The following is a 22,878-nucleotide window of genomic DNA, read 5'->3' on the forward strand; positions in this document are numbered from 1 at the left end:
AGTTGGATCCTTCATGTGATAAACTCCATGTTGGGATATGACTGGTTGCAAACAGGGGAATGGGTTTTTACATGATTATGCAGATTAGGCAAATACTGTGAAGCATTTGGTTGGTTACTGTTTCAGAAAGAATGCAGAACTAACAGACTAACTCAGTATGGTAGTTCTGTTGCAGGTGCCCTGTAAGATTTTGGATGTGTTGGGGCGGCGATGCATACATGTGACTTATAATATTGTTTGAAATGAATCTGTCAGGTTTAAGACGGTTTCTTTCATCTGGTATCCCACTCTTACCAGTTGCTCACATTTATTTTCTGGAAATATAGATGTTATTTGCTGGAAAGACAGAAACTTAGCAGCTCTTGAGGAGTTATAATTGTCAAAATAAATTTGTAAGGTGTTGCAAGACTCTTTGTGTGACTTGGGAGTTAAAAATGTAGCCAGTGTTTTCACATTTCTCTTGTCATGAAGTACAGTGTCAGAACTTTTTATTTCTGCAGTTGAAGTCCCTGGGTTACCTATGTGGTCTTGTGTCAGAAAATGGGCCCAACTCAGAAGATCTTAATCGAACAGTTGATCTTCTAGCGGGACTTGGAGCTGAACGCCCTGAAACAGGTATTTACAGAAAATGTTTTATGAAACTATGTGAAGGCCCAATAAGTTCTCTTGATGTCAGTCATGCTTTTGATGGACAACTATTGTTTGCTTCAGTATTTGCCAAAGTTATCCATGTTCAGAGACAGTTGGCTACTGAAATGTTCATACTGAAAAGGGATTAATATTCTCCACATTGCATGTATCTGGACCATTTTTGAATACCACAGAAATTCTTTTATGCTATACTTACTGGAGTGGTGGACAGGAAGTTTGTAACTCTGTAATCAAATAGCATAATGATGCTGGTAATTAGAGTTTCTCGTTGTGTGTTTGATGTACTATCCCTTCGGATAACTGTGTGTAGCCGCTGCTTGTTTTTAAATGACACTTTTAGTCTTGCTGTACAGTGAAAATTTAAAAGATCACCATATCCTTTGAAAATAAAGAGTAGAACTGTGTTCCTGTTAACATAAATAATAATACAATTGTAGAGTTGGAAGGGACCCCGAGGATCATCTAGTCCAATCCCCTGCAATGCAGAAATAGACAGCTATCCCATATAGGGATCAAACCTGCAATCTTGGTGTTATCAGCACCATGATCTAACCAACAGAACTAATTTTTTTGCACTGACAGAATATTTGATATATCAGCTAGATGTGCTAAAATAAGAGCAAATCAAAGCCCACATTTGAGTTTGAATCATAGATAGAAAACCCCAGACTTGCCTAATGTTAATATCTTGGTTCTTTTAAATATAGCACAGGATAAAGTGCAGTGTGGTGTCTTCCTGCATTAATTTTAGTTGCCTTTTGAAAACGGAAGTCTTACATCTGTCTTATTTTATTTTTGAAGCCAATACAGCACAATCTCCTTATAAGAAACTGAAAGAGGCCTTATCATCTGTAGAAGCGTTTGAAAATCACTACTTAGTAAGTATGCTATATATATTCTGCATGTAGACTTTAAATAAGAGAACAAAATATTATAGAGTGTATAATATATTGGGTGTAGTCTTCAGTCAGTATTTGCAGCAGAATACTATACTAGTTTAAGGAATAGTATAGGCTCACCATCAGTGTCGGGAGGGATCTTCAAAGTCTTGATTCAAAATGGCAGCCAGCACCCAAAAGTTGGCAAAAACTACTATCCCACCTTGGGAACCCTTGTGGCGAGTTTAATAGTGATATCTCAATAGGTGTCCAAACCTATAGAGAACAAACGGATAGACTTTCAAAAATACATAGCTGATGAAGATAATGAGCATAACATATTTGAATATATGGAGGCTGGTTAAATGTTTGTTTATATAGCTTTTTACATAGTCTCTTGCCCTGCATATTTTGATTCTGAGTGATTATAAAGTCAGTATCTAAATACAATGGTGGAATTCTTGTATGTGTAATTAGCTTTTTAAAATATTTGCCAGATTTCCTCTAAACTTTCAATAAGTAATCAACAACTTACAACAGTGCAAAAACAAAAACAAAAAACCCAAAGGAACTTTGGAAAAGATCTTTGTGCTCAATCCATTGGATATATGCTTCTGAATATATTAAACATAAAGTTTTGGAAGAAAGAACTGTTATAAGATAGCTTGTCCTAAAGCCCCTTGTCTTTTCTTTTATCTTATGTAGGATCTTTCCCATGCCACCATTGAAATGTACAAAAACATTGGAAGATCTCGCTCAGCAAAGCTTGTTGGAAAGGATCTGGCAGAATTTTATATGTAAGGAAAACTTTAAATGGTTGCCTTTTAAGGAACAAAACTTTTAATCTGAAAGGGAGAGGGACTGTGGCAGTGCATCCTTGTTGATTCTCCTTGATATCATACCGTTAACCATGGTGTCCTCCTGGATTGTCTCTGATACGTTGTTAGTTATTCCACTCCTATGTGCAGATCCCACTTGGCATGCCTGCTGTGGGGTCCTGTAGGGTTCCATTTCACCCTCATGCTCTTCAGTATCTATATGAAGCTGCTGGGTGAGGACATCAGGGAAGCAAGGTGTCAGCATTGTAGGCTGTTGACAAATCCAGCAGTACTTCTTGCTGGAATAAGGTGAGACTGGAAGGTGTCTGGAGGCTGTAGGGGGAAGGGTGGGCAATAAACAGCAGCAGCAGCAGGAGGCTGGATGAGGGCCACTATAATAAGACTGCATCTAGAAGACAGAAGCTGTGTGAGCAGGCAGATATTTGGCCTGGGAACTAGATAGGTTCCCTGATTTGGATGGGGCTGCATTCCCTTTGAAGTAGCAGGTATATAGTTGGAAGTGTTCTTTGATTCAACACTGTCACAGAAACAGAGATGGATTCTGCGTTTTGAAGTACTCTTTCCCACTCCATCTATTTTGTCAGCTACATCTGTTTCCACATAGAGGTAACTCAACTGCAGTGACTCATGCTCAGCTAACCTACTATCTGAACTACTGTAATACAGTTTACATGGGGCTGCCTATGCAAATGATCCAGAAACTCCAATTAGTGCCAGAAGGCAGCTGCCAGAGTATTGTCTGGGGGAGCCATGGGGAATCGCATTAAAACCAACCCAAGAAGATCTTCAGTGTCTGGCTATATTTTTCCAGGCTGAATTTAAAGTCATAAATGACTTGGGATCCAAGTATGTGCAGGATTGCTTATGCTGTTACCAGCTTGCCCAGGCTCTTTGATCTGAAGGGGAGGCCCATCTCAGAGTCTCACTATTAGGAGAGATGCATTATGTGGTGATAAGTGATTCGGCCTCATCCTTGGTGGTTCCCGGATGGTGGAATGCCTTCTCCCTCAAAGTGTAATTGGCACTGACCTTGTTAACATTTTTGTGCCAAGTGAAAACATTTCCTGTTTGCCTGAGCCTTTCAGTGATTTCAGTCATTCTCTACAATGAGAACCATCTCTGGGGTTTGATGTTGATTTTATGGACTTTTATCTGCTTGCTTTATTGACTGTGGTTTTAATGGAGATATAAATCACTCTGAGATCTTCGGATAAAGAGCAGGCTGAAAACATATTTAATAAAATAAATAATAAATAATGCACTTAGAAATTAAGAGACATTTTAGGCACATGTTCTGAAAAATAATTGGAAATAAAAAATAAATAAATGGCTAGGTTAACTAGTTAGCTTCTCTATGCTGCAACAGCAAAAATATGTGCTCAAAATTGTATTAGCTATCCTAATAATTAGATCCCTAACCACCATTCCTTTGTGTGTGTGTACAGTGATATGGAATCTAAGACAAGGAAGGGGTAAATGCTCTGTAGTTTTATCAAGATATGCACACAGCTTAATATTATCAAGAACTCTAGGACCCGAAAAGCTTTCAAGGTATTCTAACAATCCATTCCATGTACAATGAATGTTAAGCATATTGAATAGGGTATTAGTTATTTTATTACTATATATTTATCATTATTACAGCATAAAATTTACATGCTGCTAGATTGTAATAAAAATCAATGCTGTTTGCAAAAGGATAAAACAATAAAATCGAGAAAAAAATCACAGCCATACTTTAAAACATATAAAAGTTTAAATACTAAAATTGATTAAAATCACCTTGGCTTTCTAAGCATCTGAGTAGGCTTGTCTAAGCAAGAATGTTTTCAGCAGGTGCCGAAAAGAGTACAGTGAAGGCACCTGCTCTATAGTTACCTAATCATGTTTGTAGTGGAGGAAAGGTTTCCATTTTTAAAAAATTGTAAACTGCTTTCCCACTCCCTGTCTGTGACTCTTTTCCCAAGGAAAAAGAAGAGTCCTCAAAAGGCTGAAGTCTACCTTCAAGGAGCATTGAAAACCTACCTTGCAGAGGGATGGGCACTGCTTATTACGCATACACGGAAGCAGCTAGCAGAATGCCAGAAACACCTCGGACAAGTGGAAAAGTATCCTTCAAAACAGAGGGTATGTCTTAGGTACATATGTGCTTCATTGGGGAGGGTGGGTTGTATAGCAGAGGGTGCACAGTATTGTCACCCAAGGATTGCACCAATAACCCTGGAAACTCTTCAAGATCAATCTTGCATTTTTCTTCAGAGGTTAGCTGTTGGAGCTGCCGGGCTTTGCACATAACCGCCATAAAGGCCCTGGCATCGCTTTTATTTATTATGTATTTCTTAATACTTATATACTACTTGGTAGTAGACTACCTTGGAAGTGGTCCACTGACTTAGCTGGTCTTCTCTCCCTCCACTCCCTAAATCTGCTCTGGAGAGTTAGGTGTACTTCCATAAGGTTTAGAGGGGAGGAAGTCCTATTGCGTGAGCAGATTTTGTTCTGCTTGCACACAACCCACTTAGCGCTATGTCAACTTACACCGCTAATGTCACATATCAGCAGTCACGAAATTAAAAGATGCCTGCTCCTTGGGAGAAAGGCGATGGCAAACCTAGACAACATCTTAAAAAGCAGAGACATCACCTTGCCAACAAAGGTCCGTATAGTAAAAGCCATGGTTTTCCCAGTGGTGATGTATGGAAGTGAGAGCTGGACCATAAAGAAGGCTGATTGCCGAAGAATTGATGCTTTGAATTATGGTGCTGGAGGGGAGACTCTTGAGAGTCCCATGGAGTGCAAGAAGATCAAACGTATCCATTCTTAAGGAAATCAGCCCTGAGTGCTCACTGGAAGGACAGATCCTGAAGCTGAGGCTCCAGTACTTTGGCCACCTCATGAGAAGAGAAGACTCCCTGGAAAAGACCCTGATGTTGGGAAAGATGGAGGGCACAAGGAGAAGGGGACAACAGAGGACGAGATGGTTGGACACTGTTCTTGAAGCTACAAACATGAGTCTGACCAAACTGCGGGAGGCAGTGGAAAACAGAAGTGCCTGGCGTGCTCTGGTCCATGGGGTGACGAAGAGTCGGACACGACTAAACAACTAAACAACAACAACAACAATGTCACATATATGCTAATAGGATCTGAACTGGCAATGACTCTCCAGGGAAGAGAACCTGGGATCGTGGTTGGTAGCTTGGTGAAAGTGTTGACCCAGTGTGTACCAGCGGCTAAAAAGACAAATTCCATGTTAGGAATAATTCTGGTTGCTTCACCTCAAGTCAAGAAGGATATTGTAGAGTTCAGGAAAGGGCAGCCAAACTGGTCAGGGCTGGAACAATTCCCCTATGAAATGTCTGACTCTTCAGTTCCCTCACAGTTTGAGGAATCCTTATGAGTGTCCCAGTTTTAAATAAACACTCCTGAGTTCCAGTTGGCAGAGGGGATGTGATGTCATCATTGATATAATTACTACTATTAAATAATTACTAAGCAGCTTTGTTTTTAAATGTAGAATTAGGTGCGGAGATTATCTGATTTTTTTTAAAAAAACTTTAACACGAATGAAGTATTTGTCGTTGCATCAAGGTGGCATATTATTTGTGTGTGTGTATGTATACTCTTTTCTCCACACTTCCTTAACTTCGTGCCAGCTATCTTCAAACAAGCAGTCTTTTAGCTGCTGATAATCACTTAACGGAAGAAGAGCGCAAACACTATTGCCAAGAAATACTAAATTTTGCCAAACAGCCCTCAGAAGGTGAAGGTAAGACTTTCAAGAGAGACTTATTGTGAAACTTCAACTAGGCTATCTTTCTTAAGAAGTTAGGGCAGAGTGGGGAACCTTAGGCCTCTTTATCTGGCTGTCAGGACTCTGCCCAGATCACCAGATCACCAGACCTAACCTAACCAGATCCTCCTTGAGGTTTTGTTTTTCCCTGGCTGGAATATGTATTCAAACTCTGATAGTGCCCCTTGCCTTGCCTTGCCGGAGGCTAGTATGGTGTGTGAAAGTATAAAACTAGCCTATTGTACAAATCATATTCGTTGCTCTGTGCTCTTTTGCCTCTGTCTTTACCCACCATGGGCACTACCCAGAGTATTGCCCTGAAGGGAATGTGGCCCTCAGTCTGAGAAAGATTCACCACTCCTGAGCCAGTGGCTTTTGGTTTTGAATGGCTTTTAAAGCAAGATTAGTTTCATCATCTTGTAAGATTTCAACTTGCTCCTTTTTGAAGGAATAACTTTCTATAGGTGATTCCATTTTTTAGTTCCTGCATTTTATTACATGCTGCCCTCTTCTGCCTACTATTTTGTTCAATTAACAGCTTCAGAAATTTACTAAAAGGATGCTGGGACTTTAGGTATTGTGTGATTATACAGAGCTCATAACATTTGCAGAATTAGGTTGCAGAGTTTAGTTTCCTGAAAATCTCAGCTTTCATTTTTATTGCTCAAGTTTCTAGCCCATGTGGTAGGGAAGATGTGTTTGAAAGTGTGTTAAAAATGAAGCTGAGAGAGTGGCTGAATTAGATTTCTAGTAGTTCGGAGATGGGGTTTACATAGTACTATACATGGTTATTTGTCTCTCCCCAGGATTAGGCCAATTAGAATAAATTATGCAAAGCATATAGATAGCATAATTATGCGGAATATATTGTCCAAATGTGTTTAAGTTGAGGAATTTGGTCTTTTTGACACAATTAAGCAAAAGTGATGGGCTGTATCCAGCATTAGTGATGGTCAGAAACCCATTGAAATTCATGGACATGGCCAACTTAGGTCTATCAATTTCAGTGTATTTATTCTGAGTATAACTTAGTGTGTTACAACACAATATATATACTACAGCTGGAATTCAAAGAGCCCAAAGACTTGTATTATCCCTGCATTGCAGGGGTTAGACTAGGTGACTCTTGGGATTCCCTTCCAAGTCTGCAATGGTATTATTCCATGATTGCAGAACCTCCAGAAATGTTTCCACTCTGAGTCTGGAGACACATTGAGGCTTATGAATCTGTGCCCCTAAAGTTGTGCTGAGATTCACAAACCAAGAGTTTATGCTCTTCCTTAGAGTTACTAGGTATTAGCTGGATAGTAACTTTGCTTTGATTACACTCATATGGTCAATAGATTTTCACATTTATCTTATTTTATGTTTGTTTGCAGATCAGAAAGTTATACTGTCCATGCATTCCTTTGCACAGCTGAAGAATCTGCATTTTGACCCTCCTAATGCGGTGGTCCATGTGGGTGGAACACTGTCTATTGAACTGACGTTGGCAAATCAGATGCCCATTGCGGTGAAAGTGGATCAGATTGCTATTAATATCCATTTCAGCATTGAGAAAAATAGCTACCGGAAGACAGCTGAGTGGCTCACAAAACACAAGACTTCCAATGGTATTATCAGCTTTCCAAATGAGGTTGTAGGTCTCTCTCTATCAAGAAGTAGCTTGCCGATGTTGGAGTTGTATGAGATGTATGAAAGGAGCCCCTCGGATAATTCCTTGAACACAACAGGCATCATCTGCAAAAATGTGCACATGCTGTTGCGAAGGCAGGAGAGCAGCTCTTCTCTGGAAATACCCACGGGGCTAACTCTGGAGGATGGTGCCCACGTTTTAAAATGTAGCAACTTAATACTGGAACCAGGGGTCAATAACATAACTTTCAGAACCCAGGTATGTTCTTACGGAAGGCAATCGGTAACCTGGTATTGCTCCCTTGCCTGAAATTTGCAACTCTGCTACTTCTTGCTTTTAGCCCCTCTCAAGCCTGGCTGGCCTTGACTTACTTAGAAGAAAGGCTTCTAGCTGTGCCAGGATGTCTGGCTGGTTCTGTGACATATATCTGTAGAAAATCAGGATTACTCTTAGCCAAATATCTTTTAACACATTATTTTCAGTTCTTGTCACTTCTCTAAAGTTTAAAAACTTTGAGCTGCTTAGCTGGAATTAACATTCAATCTACCGTGCTCCTTGTCAAAACAGTGTGCAGAAAATTGTTTTAGTCAAGCTTGCTGAGAATTAATTTGCAAGATGTTTAAAGTGATAAGCGGTCTCTTGATCATACAATAGTTTGTACCTTTAAAACTTTTAATAGCACAAAAACCCTGCACTTCAGCTTTGTCCGGTTTGCCAGCTACGGTCAATACAGTGGTACCTTGGGTTAAGAACTTAATTCGTTATGGAGATCTGTTCTTAACCTGAAACTGTTCTTAACCTGAAGCACCACTTTAGCTAATGGGGCCTCCTGCTGCTGCCACGCCATCACGCGATTTCTGTTCTCATCCTGAAGCAAAGTTCTTAATCTGAGGTAATATTTCTGGGTTAGTGGAGTCTGTAACCTGAAGCGTATGTAACCTGAAGTGTATGTAACCCGAGGTACCACTGTACTGTACAGAGATAGCCTGACCACTGTAGTCCATGCATTGCTGACCTCGAGGCTGGATAACTGCAATGCACACCATGTGGTGACTGGCCTTGGGTCTGGTTCAGAAATTCCAGTTGGTGCAGAATGCAGTAGCCCAACTTCTGATGGGAGCTTCTGGTCGAGAACATGTTACATGGTTGTTAAAACCATTGCACTGGCTGCCCACCTGCTACTGAGCCTGGTTCAAAGTTGTCATCATAATTTACAAAGCCCTGAACAAGTTAGGTCCAGCGATCACCTGAACCTTTATATCCCAGCTCCATCACTGAGATCATCTGTAGGAATGTTGGCCATTCCTCAAGTTGGTGAGGCTTATTAGACTGCAACAAGAATTCAAGCTTTAGTGTCATGAGCCCAGTCCTGTGGAATATTCTGCCGATAGAGATTCAGCAGGCACCTTCTGTGCCATCTTGAAAGACCTGCTGAAAATTGTTCTGTCCCACCAGGACTATGCAGGCAGTTATGAATACATCCTTCCACAGTGGTTAATTAATGTCTGTTTTTAACTGCTTTGTGTGGTTTTTATTACAGTTTTGTTTCAGTGCTGTAAACCGCTTTGATACATATTTTTAACTGACATAGTGGCATGCAAATATTTTAATAAATTAATAATATCAGGGGCCTGTTCAAATGTTTCATTACTGCAGTGTCTTGAATTTCATAGGTACATGCTTTTTTATGAGGAAAGAGTAGTGGATTGCTCACTTTTTGTCAGTCACTTGCCAATTTGTCTAAAATAGGACTAGGCTATGTATGGCCTACATGTGCTTTCCCCAGCCAGTGTAGTAGAGTATACTTGGTTGCCCTCAAGCCACTGCCATTCATGCTCAAAGCAGAGTAGGCAACAATGGCAAAGCAACTGGAGTTGGATTAAAAGTGGGTAGATGCCTCCCATAATAGACTAGACTGGTTTGAAATGCTTAAGCATTGTGCTTCTTTAGCTTTATTGTGAGTTCATGCAACTTTATTTTGAAAGAGTACAATTAGCTGAAATCTCTGCTCCGCTATCCTCAAGCAATGGCCATGATGTATCAGAAACCTTTCTTCAAGCATTGTAGAGTGCAAAGTGCAGGTCTTTGTTGTTCCCTTCTTCTGTTTCAGAACTTCTCTGCAAGCAAGATTGACTAAATGTACTGCGCGTATCAGAGGCCAGTGCTAGCAAGCCAAAGTTTTTGGCCAAGGGACAAAATGTATATAGCCTTTGGCAGTAGTAGGTCAAGTGGTACACCTTTCAGTAATTTGAACAGCAGGACCATTCAATTACAGGCTAGCCACCTTCTGGCTGCAGACAGGAATTGCAAATAAATGAGTTCTGTATTAATATATTACCACAAAGTTCATGAACACATTTTAAGTGGTATTTCTGCAGAGTGCTCTACAGCAACCGTAAACACAAATGTTGGCTGATGTTCTGAAAATACCACAAGCAAACATCGCTTAACAGCATAGCTGAGAACAATTGTTGCTTTAGAAGTTATGTCACCTTTGATGTAAAAAATAATAATACATATATGAATTTGTGCCACAAAGCAGACTGCTTACCTGCATCCTTAAATAAACCATGCTTCAATATTTTGGAAGTTATTAAATAATCAACCCTCTCCCATTTTGTATAAATGGGTGCCAGTAGAAAAATAAAACTACAGTTGAATAACCTTGAAGTTACATGGTTTCTTTCTCACATACCCCAATTTGATTTTCAGCCTGCTATTTTAAGACTGTGTGTTTGTTACGCAAGAGTCCATGTGTGGTGCAGTCATGTGGTGTGTTGTTTATTAAATTAATGTCTCCCCTGTAGGGAGACACCTCAACACACCTCAAGCTATTCGGACACTTGCTGTTCTATACATACAAAATCTGGATATACGAACGGCCACATGCTCATGCAACTATGCAGCCCTAAACTTTTATTATTGAAATGTAGCCTGTTTTGCATGAGTATATGTTTATAGTAAGAATATAGTAATTACCATTTATTCAATATTTCCTAGTGAAAATAGTCTCCAGGGGACTCAAGGTACTCACAGTATAAAAAACCCACATTTAAAAAAATAAATAAATAAAAGAATTAAGTACAGAGATAATAGTAACCAATGAGAATTTCAATACAGTTTGAAAAGCAACACACATATGCCCAGGAAAATCCATGTATCATAACTAACTCAAAGCAGACCTGTTTAAGGCCCAGCAGAGCATAATAGCAAAAGTAAAGTCTTTACCTGGGGTTGAAAAGATGTTAATGATATTTTTTCCTGTATACAAATTATTATTATTATTATTATTATTATTATTATTATTATTATTATTATTATTCTGGCTTCGCTTCTACATATATCTCCAGGTGATTTACAGAAATATGAAATGTTCTGTCAGATCACCTGGTAAAACTGGGATCCCTAAAGAATATTGTTTTTTATTTTCTTCTAGGGCAAGGATCCTGGAACATACACACTCAGGCAGTTATGCATTTCAGTGGGCAAAATGCAGTTTGCCCTTCCTCATATTTACCCAATAGTGCAGTATGATGTTTACTCTCAGGAGCCACAGCTAAAAGTGGAGCCATGTACTGGTAGGTAAATTTGTTTGAAACTATGCGTGTTAATTTCTCTTGCTTCATGTCTAAATTAGCTACTTTCCAATTTGAAATATGTTCTGCAACTTATGAACTAAATTCTCAGTAACTAGCTTGCAACAAGAGTCAAATATACAAATGCTTAACATTTTGAAATACACTAATTTCAGTGTAATGTGTTTTTGCATTGTCTTGATAGTTTTATTGAAGGGCAGTCCTGGATAGCTTTTTGATAAAGTTTGTCAGCTAGCTGCCATTGGAAATGGCTTGCTCGTAACCTTGCAGAACAGCTAGATAAATCTTGAGTAATTAGACATTCATGCACCTGGTGCTTTGGAAATAAATGTACATTACATAGTTTAACTTAATGAGGCCAAGGGAAACTTTTAACTGATTTTGCTGCTGGAGCCACTGTTCTTGCCAAGTAACTTCCTACAATATCTGTTGCAATATCTGAGTACATTCTAGGTTGTGAAAAATTGTGGGACACATGCCTTGTCTTGCCTGGCTTTCCTCAGGTTTTGGGCAGTTTGCTTTGGCTGTTTCCAATGCAGGAAACTATTGAACTTCTCATTTACTTAGAACAGCTTCTCAATCAAGGAAGATGCTGAAATATAGCCTTAGCTGTGAAGGCTCTTGCTGCGGAACTTGTTCCACAGCTGAATCCACCAACTTGAAAATTCTGTGTAGGGTTTTCCCTACTTAGAGGAAGTGAAGTTTGCATTTCACATACCGTATTTTTCGCCCTATAGGAAGCACCGGCCCATAGGACGCACCTAGATTGGGGGGGAATAAAGGGGAAAAAAATTATCCCCCCCCCAGGCGCGGGGCTAGGGTGGGGGAAGCCCGAGCTTCCCCCGACCCCAGCCCCCAGAACGGGTCCCAGAGCGATGCCGAAGCTGTGGGCAGCTTCAGCATTGCTCTGGGAGCTTGCATGGCTGGGGGAGGGGGAAGCCCTCCGCCAGCCTCCAAACCACGTAGGGAGACAGCGGGATGGCGTGCTGCGCCTCCAAGCTGTCCCCCGAGCTTGCGGGGCTGGCGGTGGGGCTCTCCTGAAGCCTGGAGAGCGAGAGGGGTCGGTCCGCACTGACCCCTCTTGCTCTCCAGGCTTCAGCGAAAGCCTGCATTCGCCCCATAGGATGCACAGGACGCACACACATTTCCCCTTCATTTTTGGAGGGGAAAAAGTGCATCCTATAGGGCGAAAAATACGGTAATTATTTTGATCATTAATATGCAAAAAAGAGGGATGCTGGAGGATTCCTGTTTCCTCTGGGAGTGAAGCTACCCTTTCCCCTGCCCCTCAGAGCCATACACGGTTCAGCATACCGATTTGTGGGTTGGTCCACAATTTACTAACCAACATATGCATGGGTCCAACAACACAACTGAACATGCTGTGGTTTAGTTACTAGCTGCTCCAAGCAGCTGTAGAATGTTAGAGATTGAAGGTGGCTCCCAGGCCTTGTTGCAAGGACATTATTATTTTTCTTTTATTATAACTTCAGATTTTCTCTGTCTATCTTTCTATGCATGTAAACAGGACACATGGACCCAAGCCAAGATCTGGAAGCCAAGTTTCAACCATTGTTTCATATTTTGGCTTTCTGGCTAGCTATCAACCACAGATTCTCAGTTTGGACATAATGGCTAGCACACGTTTCCTTTGTTTACACAAAGGGAAGGGCAAAGCAGGAGCAATCTTGGGGTGTATAAACCAAGATTTAATCATCCATATGTAGCCATTGTGGTTGTTCTGAGACAGCAGAATTAATTGTTTCTCTTCACCGCTACTTCATTTTTTTTCCAGACAGCCTTTTGGCTGGGATTCCACAGAAGGTAAAATTTACAGTGACTACTGGCCATTATACTATAAAGAATGGAGATGCACTCCAGCTAAGTAATGCTGATGCCATGCCAATTTTGTACCACCCAGAGAGTAAAGCTGTGATTTACTCAAACACAAAGGGTATGTAGTTTCGGTATTATACTAATATTAGTATTTTGATGAAAGAGGGTTTCCTGCAGCCAGGATATAGAAATGTCATAGGAGCTGCGTGGTAATTGTAGGTGTACGAACTTAGCCTCCAATTTTATATTTACTTCTTAAATCTGTTTTACTATAATAGGTTTAAGCTTTTGTTGATCACAACCTCAAGAAACCTGGTACAATGTAGTATGTAGAGTAGCTGCTTCTGATGTATTAGTTCTCTGATTCTCTGCACAACAGTCTGAAAACATATGGCAGGAAAAATATATTTGGAAGCAGTTTAATCTTTTATCAATTCTGAGCAGGGTTGTTATCCCAAGGGTTACCATATAAATTAACTTTCTCTATCTCAGCACCCTCCCTGCTAACTAATTTTTTGTTCACAATCATAGCCATGATTCAGAAGTGTGCATCAAAACCATTCTAAGCACTTCTTTATTAGCAGCTTTCTCTTCCATGGCGTAAATATCAGTGTTTAAGAAAGGGAATTTGTTATGAGAGCTTCCATATAGGTAAAGTACTTCAAATATTCTGGCATATATCCAACTCTGCACAAGTGGAGTTCTTGTGGTGCAGGACTGGGAAACCTTTGGTCTTCTGAATGTTCCTGAACTGCAGCTCCCATCATCAACCAGCATGGCCTAATGGCTAGATATGATAGGACTTGTACTCCAAAACATCTGAAGAGCACCAAGTTGCAGATGCTGCTATAGAGAACTGCTTAAGAAAAGTCACTACACAAACTGTTGAGTTCTGTCCATGTAAGTCTCTGGATTGCATAATGACTTTGGTACAGTGGCCAAAGTCTTGAGATCATGCTTGTCTCAAAGAAAGGGCATTAGATGAATATGTTATTACACCTGCAAAAAGTTACCTAGTGGGTTAATTCAGACAAATAGCAAGCCATGATTTGTGTTAACTGTATAAGGTAAACCATGGCTTGTGTGGTTTCCTTTTTTTCCCTTCATCCCTACTGAGAGTCCCCAAAAGTTACCTCACACAGTAAAACCCAGTGTGGTTTGTTGGTTTAGAGGCAATGCCACACTTTATTTTGAGGAATACCATGTGTTTGGAGTGAAGTCATTATTCTTAATTATAGTTTAATTGATATTTTATGCAATTGTAGAAAAGGCATCGGAAGCATCTCTAATGATCCAGTCGTCTGAGAAAATCACAAGCATCAGCTTGCCTGTGGCCCCTGCTTATCACGTGATTGCCTTTGAACTCGAAGTCTTGTATTTACCATCAACCTCAGTAAGCGTGCTGGAGAATGAGAACCTGGTTAACAAAGAGCTTCAGAAAAAAAGCAAAGAGGAGATGTCTTGCAATCGTATGGCTACAATTGATCAAAAAGTAAGTTGGCGTGAATAATGTAATACTTTATAGCCCTGTTAAAGTAGTTACTTCCTTTGAGATGGCAAATTGATTTATTACACCCAGAATATTAGAGGAATGCTGTGTTCTTTGGGACCACAAAATAAAGCTGTGCAGTAAAATATTGTAAAATGTAAAGATATTTTCCTCTGTGAACAAAAGCTACACCACAAAACACAACATTTTAACCACAGCTTTTTGTTCTTGAAATACACAAAACAGCACCTCCTGAAAAGAAGCTGATTCTTTGTAACTTCGTTCCTGTTTTCGCTACCTTGCTCTAAAGCAAATTAAATGTGCCTGGTGTGCAGTGACTGTAGAAATACAAGAAAATAATAATGTATAAAAAATACTCTGATTTTGCTTTATGTTCTTATTTCCCCTCCCAATAAAGGGTACACTTCTTAAGAAATATTGCAACTATTTGAAATTAGAAAAATTAAAATTTCAGTAATAACCTTAATTACTTTATTCTATCTTGCCTGCAGGTAACCATTGATTGTCCATGGTCAATTTACTCCACCATTATTGCACTTACATTCAGTATACCCTTTACAGCCAAACATTCCTTGTTATCAGCAGGCAAAAGGTAACTTTCTCAAGGTCTCTCTCTTAATTCATCATAAAGATATGTCATATTACAGCTACAGTTTACAACAATATGAATGGGCGAGGAGTTTTGAACGCCTGGCCTGTTTTCTCCCTCCTTTTGTGCTTCATAAATCAATGCCATACCTGCTTACTTGAGAGTATAAATACATAGTGATATGGTAGAGTATTTTTAATTTCACCTTTTCCAATGGGAGACTAACATAAAAACAGAATCTAGACTTTGAGTACAGTGGTTTGTTTAATTTAAATGTAATTTTAGCATGATAAAACAGTGCTATGAATATGTAGAGCTCTTTTTCTCTATTATTTAAGCCTTTAGCAGATAGATAGATAGATAGATAGATAGATAGATAGATAGATAGATCTAACAATACAATACATAACAAAGTAGGCTCTTTGCAATATTAAAAAATATGTTTTCCTTTTTATTTTTAGGAAATACATACAGGTTTGTGTGCAGAACATGTCAGATATCTCTTTTAAGTTATCTGACAGTAGTCTTAAAAGTTCTGGCGTCTGCACAGATTTAAGTCTTGATCCTCTAAACTCCAAAGCTGAACAGGTAGGCTTTCTTTCTTGCTCTTTTTTATAAATCAATTTTTATTATTAAGATAATTCAACATTAATACACACACGCTGCGAATATACAAACATCACATATGTTTCACACATCTGTTCCCCCCCCGACCCCAAAAGCATATAGAAAAAGCATTATGAACCTCATCTAATTGGAACTCATTGACTGTGTTTGAATGCCACACTAAACTGTTAGGAAAACATAAATGAACCTAGCTTCCTCCCTAGCTCACATGCTACTTTGCTCCCATATTTTGCTCCTGCACGGTCAGGAGAAGGAGTTAGAAACACTCTCTTCCATTTTTGGTTAGCTGGGGTTTTTCATATTCAACACCATACAAAAGAAAAAGGAGAAAAGAAAATGGAGTCAGGTTTCAAGTTGTGGAATAGCAATTGCTGGAGATAGTTCTGCGAGAGGAAAACCGAATAGCAGTTGGTTGCAGCCATATTGATGGAGGCTCATGCACATAATTCTCACAGCATAAACCCCAATTTTGCTGTTCACAACCCAAATTATGCTGCTTCCCTCCTCTTCGCTCCTTCCAGCTCATGCTGAGAGAAAACAAATCACAGCCTGTGACTTAGCAATATGTCAGAACCATGGATCATGGTTTGTTTGGTTCCAGCAATCCGCAATCAATAATCCAAGAACAAATGTTGGCCACACATAATGATTTGGGAGCAAAACAAAGCACAGTCTCGGGTTTGTCTGTAACACTAAGCCAAGCCTCGTGGTTTGCTTTCTCCCAGCATCGGCCAAGAGGGCTGAAACAGACACAGTTTTGCTTGTGTGTAGTTAGCTGTCATAGCTAACCACAAGAGCTAGACATTTGTTTTAAGTCAAACCAATGTGAGGGATCCAGGGTTCTGAGCAAACTACAGTGGTGCCTTGCAAGACGAAATTAATCCGTTCCGTGAGGCTCTTCGTATAGCGGTTTTTTCGTCTTGCGAAGCAAGCCCATTGACAGCTTAGCGGATTAGCACTATTAGCGGTTTAGCGGCTTTTAGCGATCAGCTGTTAGGCGGCTTATCAGCGGATCAGCTAATAAGCGGCTTAGCGGCTTAGGAAAAGGGGGGGGAAAGGGGAAAAACCCCGCAGGAACTCGCAAGACATTTTCGTCTTGCGAAGCAAGCCCATAGGGAAATTCGTTTTGCGAAGCGCCTCCAAAACGGAAAACCCTTTCGTCTAGCGGGTTTTCCGTCTTGCGAGGCGTTCGTCTTGCGGGGCACCACTGTATTCAGCCTTGAGGGAAGGGGTTGCTGCATGCAGTGCTGTTGACGAATACACTGTCCACCCCTATTGAATTTTTTTTAAAAAAGTATGTATATTCTGTTCTTTGTTAGCTAACACCAGAGTGACTATTGACAAACTCATAACTCTCTCTTTCAGCATATATACACTAAGCAAGCAGTATTCTTTGTATGGGAACTGAAGTGGACAAAAGAACTTCCCTCATCTTTGCAATGCCAGTTTTCAGTGAACTTTTGTTCAGCACCTTCTGAAGAGCACTCACTGTCTCTGAAGCCGTACACTTACGAATTCCAGCTGGAAAACTTTTTTGTAAGTTTTTGCCACACTGACAGCTAGATCAGATAGGTTGGAGATTTTCCAGAGTGAGAGCAGGCAGATTCAAGGAATCCACATTAAAAGATTGTCGGGTGGGGGTGGGGCTTTCAAATGTTTATTTATTTAACAGTATTCATTTACTGCTTGCCATTATCACACAATCTCAAAATGGTTTACAGGAGTAAAAATTTAAAATTCCATATTGTAATTCTGGAAGACTCGAAGGGTTGGTTTGTGCCAGGCACTTGCCACATTGAGACCACTTGATCACTGCTTGGCAAGTGGCTCTTACTGCTCCTGCAGTGTCTAGAGCGGATTATCTGTGGATTGTCACAACCCTGTGGCATTCCTGGGCCATTGCTGGAATTTCTGATAGTGGCTAGTGGTGTCATAGAGATTTCTGCATGACAGCAGTGCCCCAAGGGACAAGCCATTCTAGATGTTACAACCTCCGTGTGGCACAGTTGCCACATGATGATGTTTTAGGAAGCCATCACATGTTGAATGTAATGTTTGGTACTTGTTTAGCATCAATACGTTTTGGGCTTGTTTGTGTTTACGATACAGAGTTGATTTTCAGGCTTTCGCCCTAGCTTTTGTGGCTTGGTCCTATATTTTATGGAAAAGTAGAAGACAGACTTTCTCCTCCCCTGCCAATCTCCTTTTACTGATAGATTATCTTTCCTAATCAGTTTAATTGTGGAAATGTTTAACCTTGTGTATATAATGACCATGAATATCATTGTGCTCCTGCCAGACATTATATAATGTGAAAGCTGAGATTTCCCCCCCATTGGGGGCAGAATATTGTAAAACAGGCTCGTTGTGCTCACTGGAGGTGTCGATCACCCGCCTTTCAGACCTCCTGGATGTGGACAAAGACGAAGCATTGACAGAATCTGATGGTTACTGCACAACAAAGCTAATGTATGAAGGTAGGCATACTAATTGGACTGCGTTTTGTGTGCTTTAGTCACTCAGGTCACCCAAAAGTGTATGTAGCTCTGATATCCAAAGAATTTACCCCCCTCCAATTATCTTGAATTAAATCTATAGTAATTCTTAATCTTACAGCTATCAACAGGATTTTAAATATGTGTATGTATCTTCATCAAATCATTTTGTTTGTATGGCATCACTGACTATCTCATGAAGCTTGTATGAGGACTACATCAGACATTTTATATAGCTCCCCCATAAGTGTGGCTTATACAGTATTCAAAATGAAAAATGGGTTTCAGTAACTGTTTCCTTTTAATAGTGTTTTCTCTTTTGTTTCAGTTGTAGACAATAGTAGTAACTGGGCAGTCTGTGGGAAGAGCTCAGGGGTAATATCTATGCCAATTGCAGTTCGGGCAACCCACAAAGTGCACATGGAAGTCATGCCACTCTTTGCTGGATACCTCCCTTTTCCTGATGTTAGGCTATTTAAATACCTCCCGCACTACTCTGCTCACTCTATGCAGCTCGATGCAGGTAAGAAAGTATTCCTTCCAACGCTTCGTTTAAAGGCCTGAAACACGGATAATCTTGAACAGTTTGTTTAGGTGCTTACATGAATGTTTAAAATGCACTAGACTTTTTCAGCTGAGAAAGTTGGACAGACACGTGATTTTCAGCAAGAAGGGTCTCCCAGGGTGGCTTGCAGAATATCAGTAATGAGATAGTATCAGGCTTATATTTGAAAAGATACAATTCAAAAAGAAAAGGTATTTGGAGAGATGAGGAAGACAGGCACTAACACTTAATTATAGTTCTCATGACCAGCTGGAACGGGAAAGAGGAGTCACATATTGCTGGTTTTTCAGCAGTCAGTGGAAAGGCTGTGGACTTCCAGCCCCTTTCTTCTGTCTGCCCCCATCGTCTAATGGGACAGCTGCTGATAGAGAATGTTTGCAGTCCCATTTCTCCTGTAGCTTGATGGCATGGCATGACACACATTATGTGCAATCATTGCCTTGGAATGCTTTCAGCGCTCTTATGCGCAGGACTGGCAGGTACTTGAAGTATGATTTAACAGTTTCTTGCTTTTGTGGGAGTTCCAGTAAGTGCACAGAAATCTATATGTACTGGGGCTTCCCCATTCACTGCAATGCTTTATTTACTGCGTTTATATGGTGTCCTTATGCCAGGGCACTCAGTAAATCACTGAAACAAAAACAGGTACAGAAGATGTAACAGCGAAACAGCAGAATTGTTTCAGACCTTTTGTCCTTCCATGAGTTGATGGGATGGACTCCCTGGCCTGGCCTTTTTTGCTTCCCCTTCTGGGCACCCAAGTCTGTTGCCTGTGAAGAGGTGGAAAAGGGACTGCCCCGAGTGAGCACTCTCAGGCCAATGGCAGTTTTTTCAGGAGCTGATGGCATGAGCTGCCCAGCCTTGGGCTCTCTTCAGTCTTTTTAGCACAGATTTTAAAAAGTGTTTCTGTAAATAAGTCATGCAGGGATGTCTGATTCCTTCTAGGTGATGAACCCTAAATTGATTATAGTTCATACTGTAGATGCACATGGAATAAAGTTTTGCATTTTTGTTTTTTAAACAGATAGTTGGATCGAAAACGATAATCTCTCTGTGGACAAGAATATGGATGATCAAGCTGACAGCAGCAGCATAAAGAGCAGAGGCAGCATACATTCAGCAGCCAGTGCAGAACACAAAGGTTTACCAATGCCTCGGCTGCAATCGTTTTCACCCGGACAGGTCTTCAACTCCAGCTCTGGCATGCAAATCCTTGTCATTCCCAGCAAGGATGATCACATTCTGGAGGTCAATGTCACATGACAGCTCTCTGTACATGTGCATGGACATGCACATGAGACTTGAAAATGAATGCACTTTAAGGGATCATAACCTGATTGTTCTTCATTTGAAACATTCTAACGCTAACGAGGCCTATGGCAACTCAACACTTACTGGCCCTGGAAGCATCAGACAATTGTATCAATTTAAATGTACAGTGATGCTTGTGTCAGCTAGTTTATATTGCTATTTTAGGGTGTTTGTGTAAAATGAATTTTGGGGTTTCTCTCTCTCTCTCTCTCTCTCTCTCTCTCTCATCCTGCTGGTGAAATAAAGGATACTTACTGCAGTTTTCTCTTTATTTTCGGCAGCTTCCAGAACTGCTATTTTTTTCCGGGGGGAGTAATTAAATTTCTGTTCAAAGAAAATTTCAGGTTGACATACAATAAGCCTTGCAGTGTAGCTGTTAATGACTGACGTGTGTGCCTTTCTAGTCACACAACTGTTTGGTTTCCTGGACCAGGATAGCTATCCAAATTTCTGTATAGTAATTCTTAATCCTACAGCTATCAACAGGATTTTAAATATGTGTATATATTTTCTTGAGGACTTAACTTCTTTTGTGCCTTGGGATACATATGAAACTTATTAGCCCACTCAAACTCTTGAATGCATACCATATAGAGAGCCATTACTTAAGCCCACTGGGGAAACATACAGACACCAGGAAGCAAGTAATGAAGTGGCACATAAGTGGTTAAGTTGGAAGTAAAGTTTCACTGAACAAGCTTTCCCCCAAGTTTGATATTTAAATTATTTAAGGTTACTATATTGAGTCTCACTATATAGCTTTTATTCAATATTTCACTTGATATTTTTAAAACCAAAGTTTATTTGTTTCTCCTGTCCCAACTACTGTTAACTTATTATTGACTACAGAGCCATATAACTATATATATATTTGCACCTTATTCTAAAGTAATCTGAGAAGAAGCAAATAAAGCCAAGGATTACTTGACTGCTTTTCCAGTCTGGTTATGAGGAAATTTAAGGTCCTACTATTGAACCTCTTCTGGTCCAGCAAACTGCAGTTACACCATTCCAACTGATTACTTTCAGTTGTAAATTTATTGTACAAATGATTATTTTAAAAAAATCTAAACTAAACTAAACTGATATAATGTCTGTGTATAATTTGCTCCCGGAATCAAGGACGAAATAAATGTGTTTTTATTGGTGTGGAAATCAAAGCTTGTAAATAAGTCTAGTGCATATAACTTTTTCCAGCTCTCCAACTGTGTATTTTTGTACATATCACATTTCCTTAAAACTTGTGGCTACAATCCTAGCTGCTGTTCACTCCTGTTACTGGCTTACACAATAATTCTCTTCTTGCAACATATGCAGCCTCTTGGGGAACAGCCTTCATTGTATGAACAAGCTTTGTAGGAACACTGATAATTCTTGGTTCTTTCCATGGGTTTTTAATACTGTATCTTTGAGGCAGGAGGCAGTAGCAAACCAAATTTGAATTCTGAAAAAGTGTGGTATGTGTGCTCCAACACTGTGTGTATCTGTTAATTCTTGATTTACTTTTCTCATGTCTTAAGAGCAAATGAGGTTTTATTTGTAGAGGGAGCAAAAAGCAAGCCCCGTGTTTCTCATGAATTTGCCAGTACTTGGCTTTGAAAGTTAAAGTAAGTTGAGTTTTCTTTTTGGAAATAGAAACATACACTTGTATTTGGGCACTTCTTTTCTTGAAGTTACAATGGGAGGTTGGCTGACTGTCTCTTTGTGTTTAATTTACATTAATTAAGTTAGGGAAAAATGTATGCAACCCCTTAAACGTTTTTCAACAAAATTTCCTCTGTACCTTCTTTCAGTTATAAGAATTAATGAGACTACACAATATTGATATGTACACACTTCAATTTTGCATCTAAATGCTAAAATGTATTTAAACTTGTTATGCCCCTTCTACATTGAATACTTGTGAACAACAGCTTGAATGTTAAAAGTACATTTCGAATGTGGTGAACAACTTGATACCTTGATTTTGGGTCTTTCACAAGAAATGATTTTATTAGCAGTTAGTGTTGATGTGTTTTCTCTGGTTTGGTTTTAGAGCACCGTAACATTTTTATGCTTACGTTGAAATGGTGAACTTCACTAAAATGCAGCAGAACCATAGTCTAATCACTACTTCAGGAGACTACATGTGTATATGGAGAGGGGATTGGTTTCTGGGTAAAGATGTAAATAATCAATTTGCAATATGTGTATCTGAAAAATTAAGGATTATGCTATTTATAGATATCTGTCAAGCTTGTAAATACTATCAAATGGGTTAAAGGAGTATAATTTTTGTGAATTTCACAGGTTTATTTGTGACTGGAAAAATTAACTCCTACTATGGAAATTAAAGTTCAACAATGACATTTGTGACACCTTCCTACTTGTAGTTCTGTAAGACTGTTACACTCCACAGAGGATTTAAACATAGAAGAAGAAGAAGAAGAAGAGTTTGGATTTGATATCCTGCCTTTCACTGCCTTTAAGGAGTCTCAAAGCGGCTAACATTCTCCTTTCCCCTCCTCCCCCACAACAAACACTCTGTGAGGTGAGTGGGGCTGAGAGACTTC

The 22,878-nt window shown here is 39.8% G+C and overlaps 1 protein-coding gene across 1 annotated transcript in view; it reads left to right on the forward strand.

Moving 5' to 3' along the window:
- TRAPPC10 (trafficking protein particle complex subunit 10) overlaps positions 1-22,674 on the forward strand; it is a 46,280-nt gene extending 23,606 nt beyond the window's left edge. The window contains exons 9-23 of the mRNA XM_079974664.1: positions 501-615; positions 1,453-1,529; positions 2,235-2,326; positions 4,336-4,476; positions 6,025-6,137; positions 7,541-8,055; positions 11,234-11,375; positions 13,189-13,347; positions 14,495-14,721; positions 15,231-15,331; positions 15,790-15,916; positions 17,321-17,491; positions 18,255-18,432; positions 18,779-18,973; positions 20,040-22,674. Of these exons, the coding sequence (XP_079830790.1) occupies positions 501-615; positions 1,453-1,529; positions 2,235-2,326; positions 4,336-4,476; positions 6,025-6,137; positions 7,541-8,055; positions 11,234-11,375; positions 13,189-13,347; positions 14,495-14,721; positions 15,231-15,331; positions 15,790-15,916; positions 17,321-17,491; positions 18,255-18,432; positions 18,779-18,973; positions 20,040-20,278 (2,592 nt within the window). The 3' untranslated portion in view covers positions 20,279-22,674. The remainder of the gene's footprint in view (positions 1-500; positions 616-1,452; positions 1,530-2,234; positions 2,327-4,335; positions 4,477-6,024; positions 6,138-7,540; positions 8,056-11,233; positions 11,376-13,188; positions 13,348-14,494; positions 14,722-15,230; positions 15,332-15,789; positions 15,917-17,320; positions 17,492-18,254; positions 18,433-18,778; positions 18,974-20,039) is intronic.
- Positions 22,675-22,878: the final 204 nt, after the last annotated feature.

Source organism: Podarcis cretensis, assembly GCF_951804945.1.
Source record: "Podarcis cretensis genome assembly, chromosome: 4".
In the NCBI taxonomy this organism is placed as follows: Eukaryota; Metazoa; Chordata; class Lepidosauria; order Squamata; family Lacertidae; genus Podarcis; species Podarcis cretensis.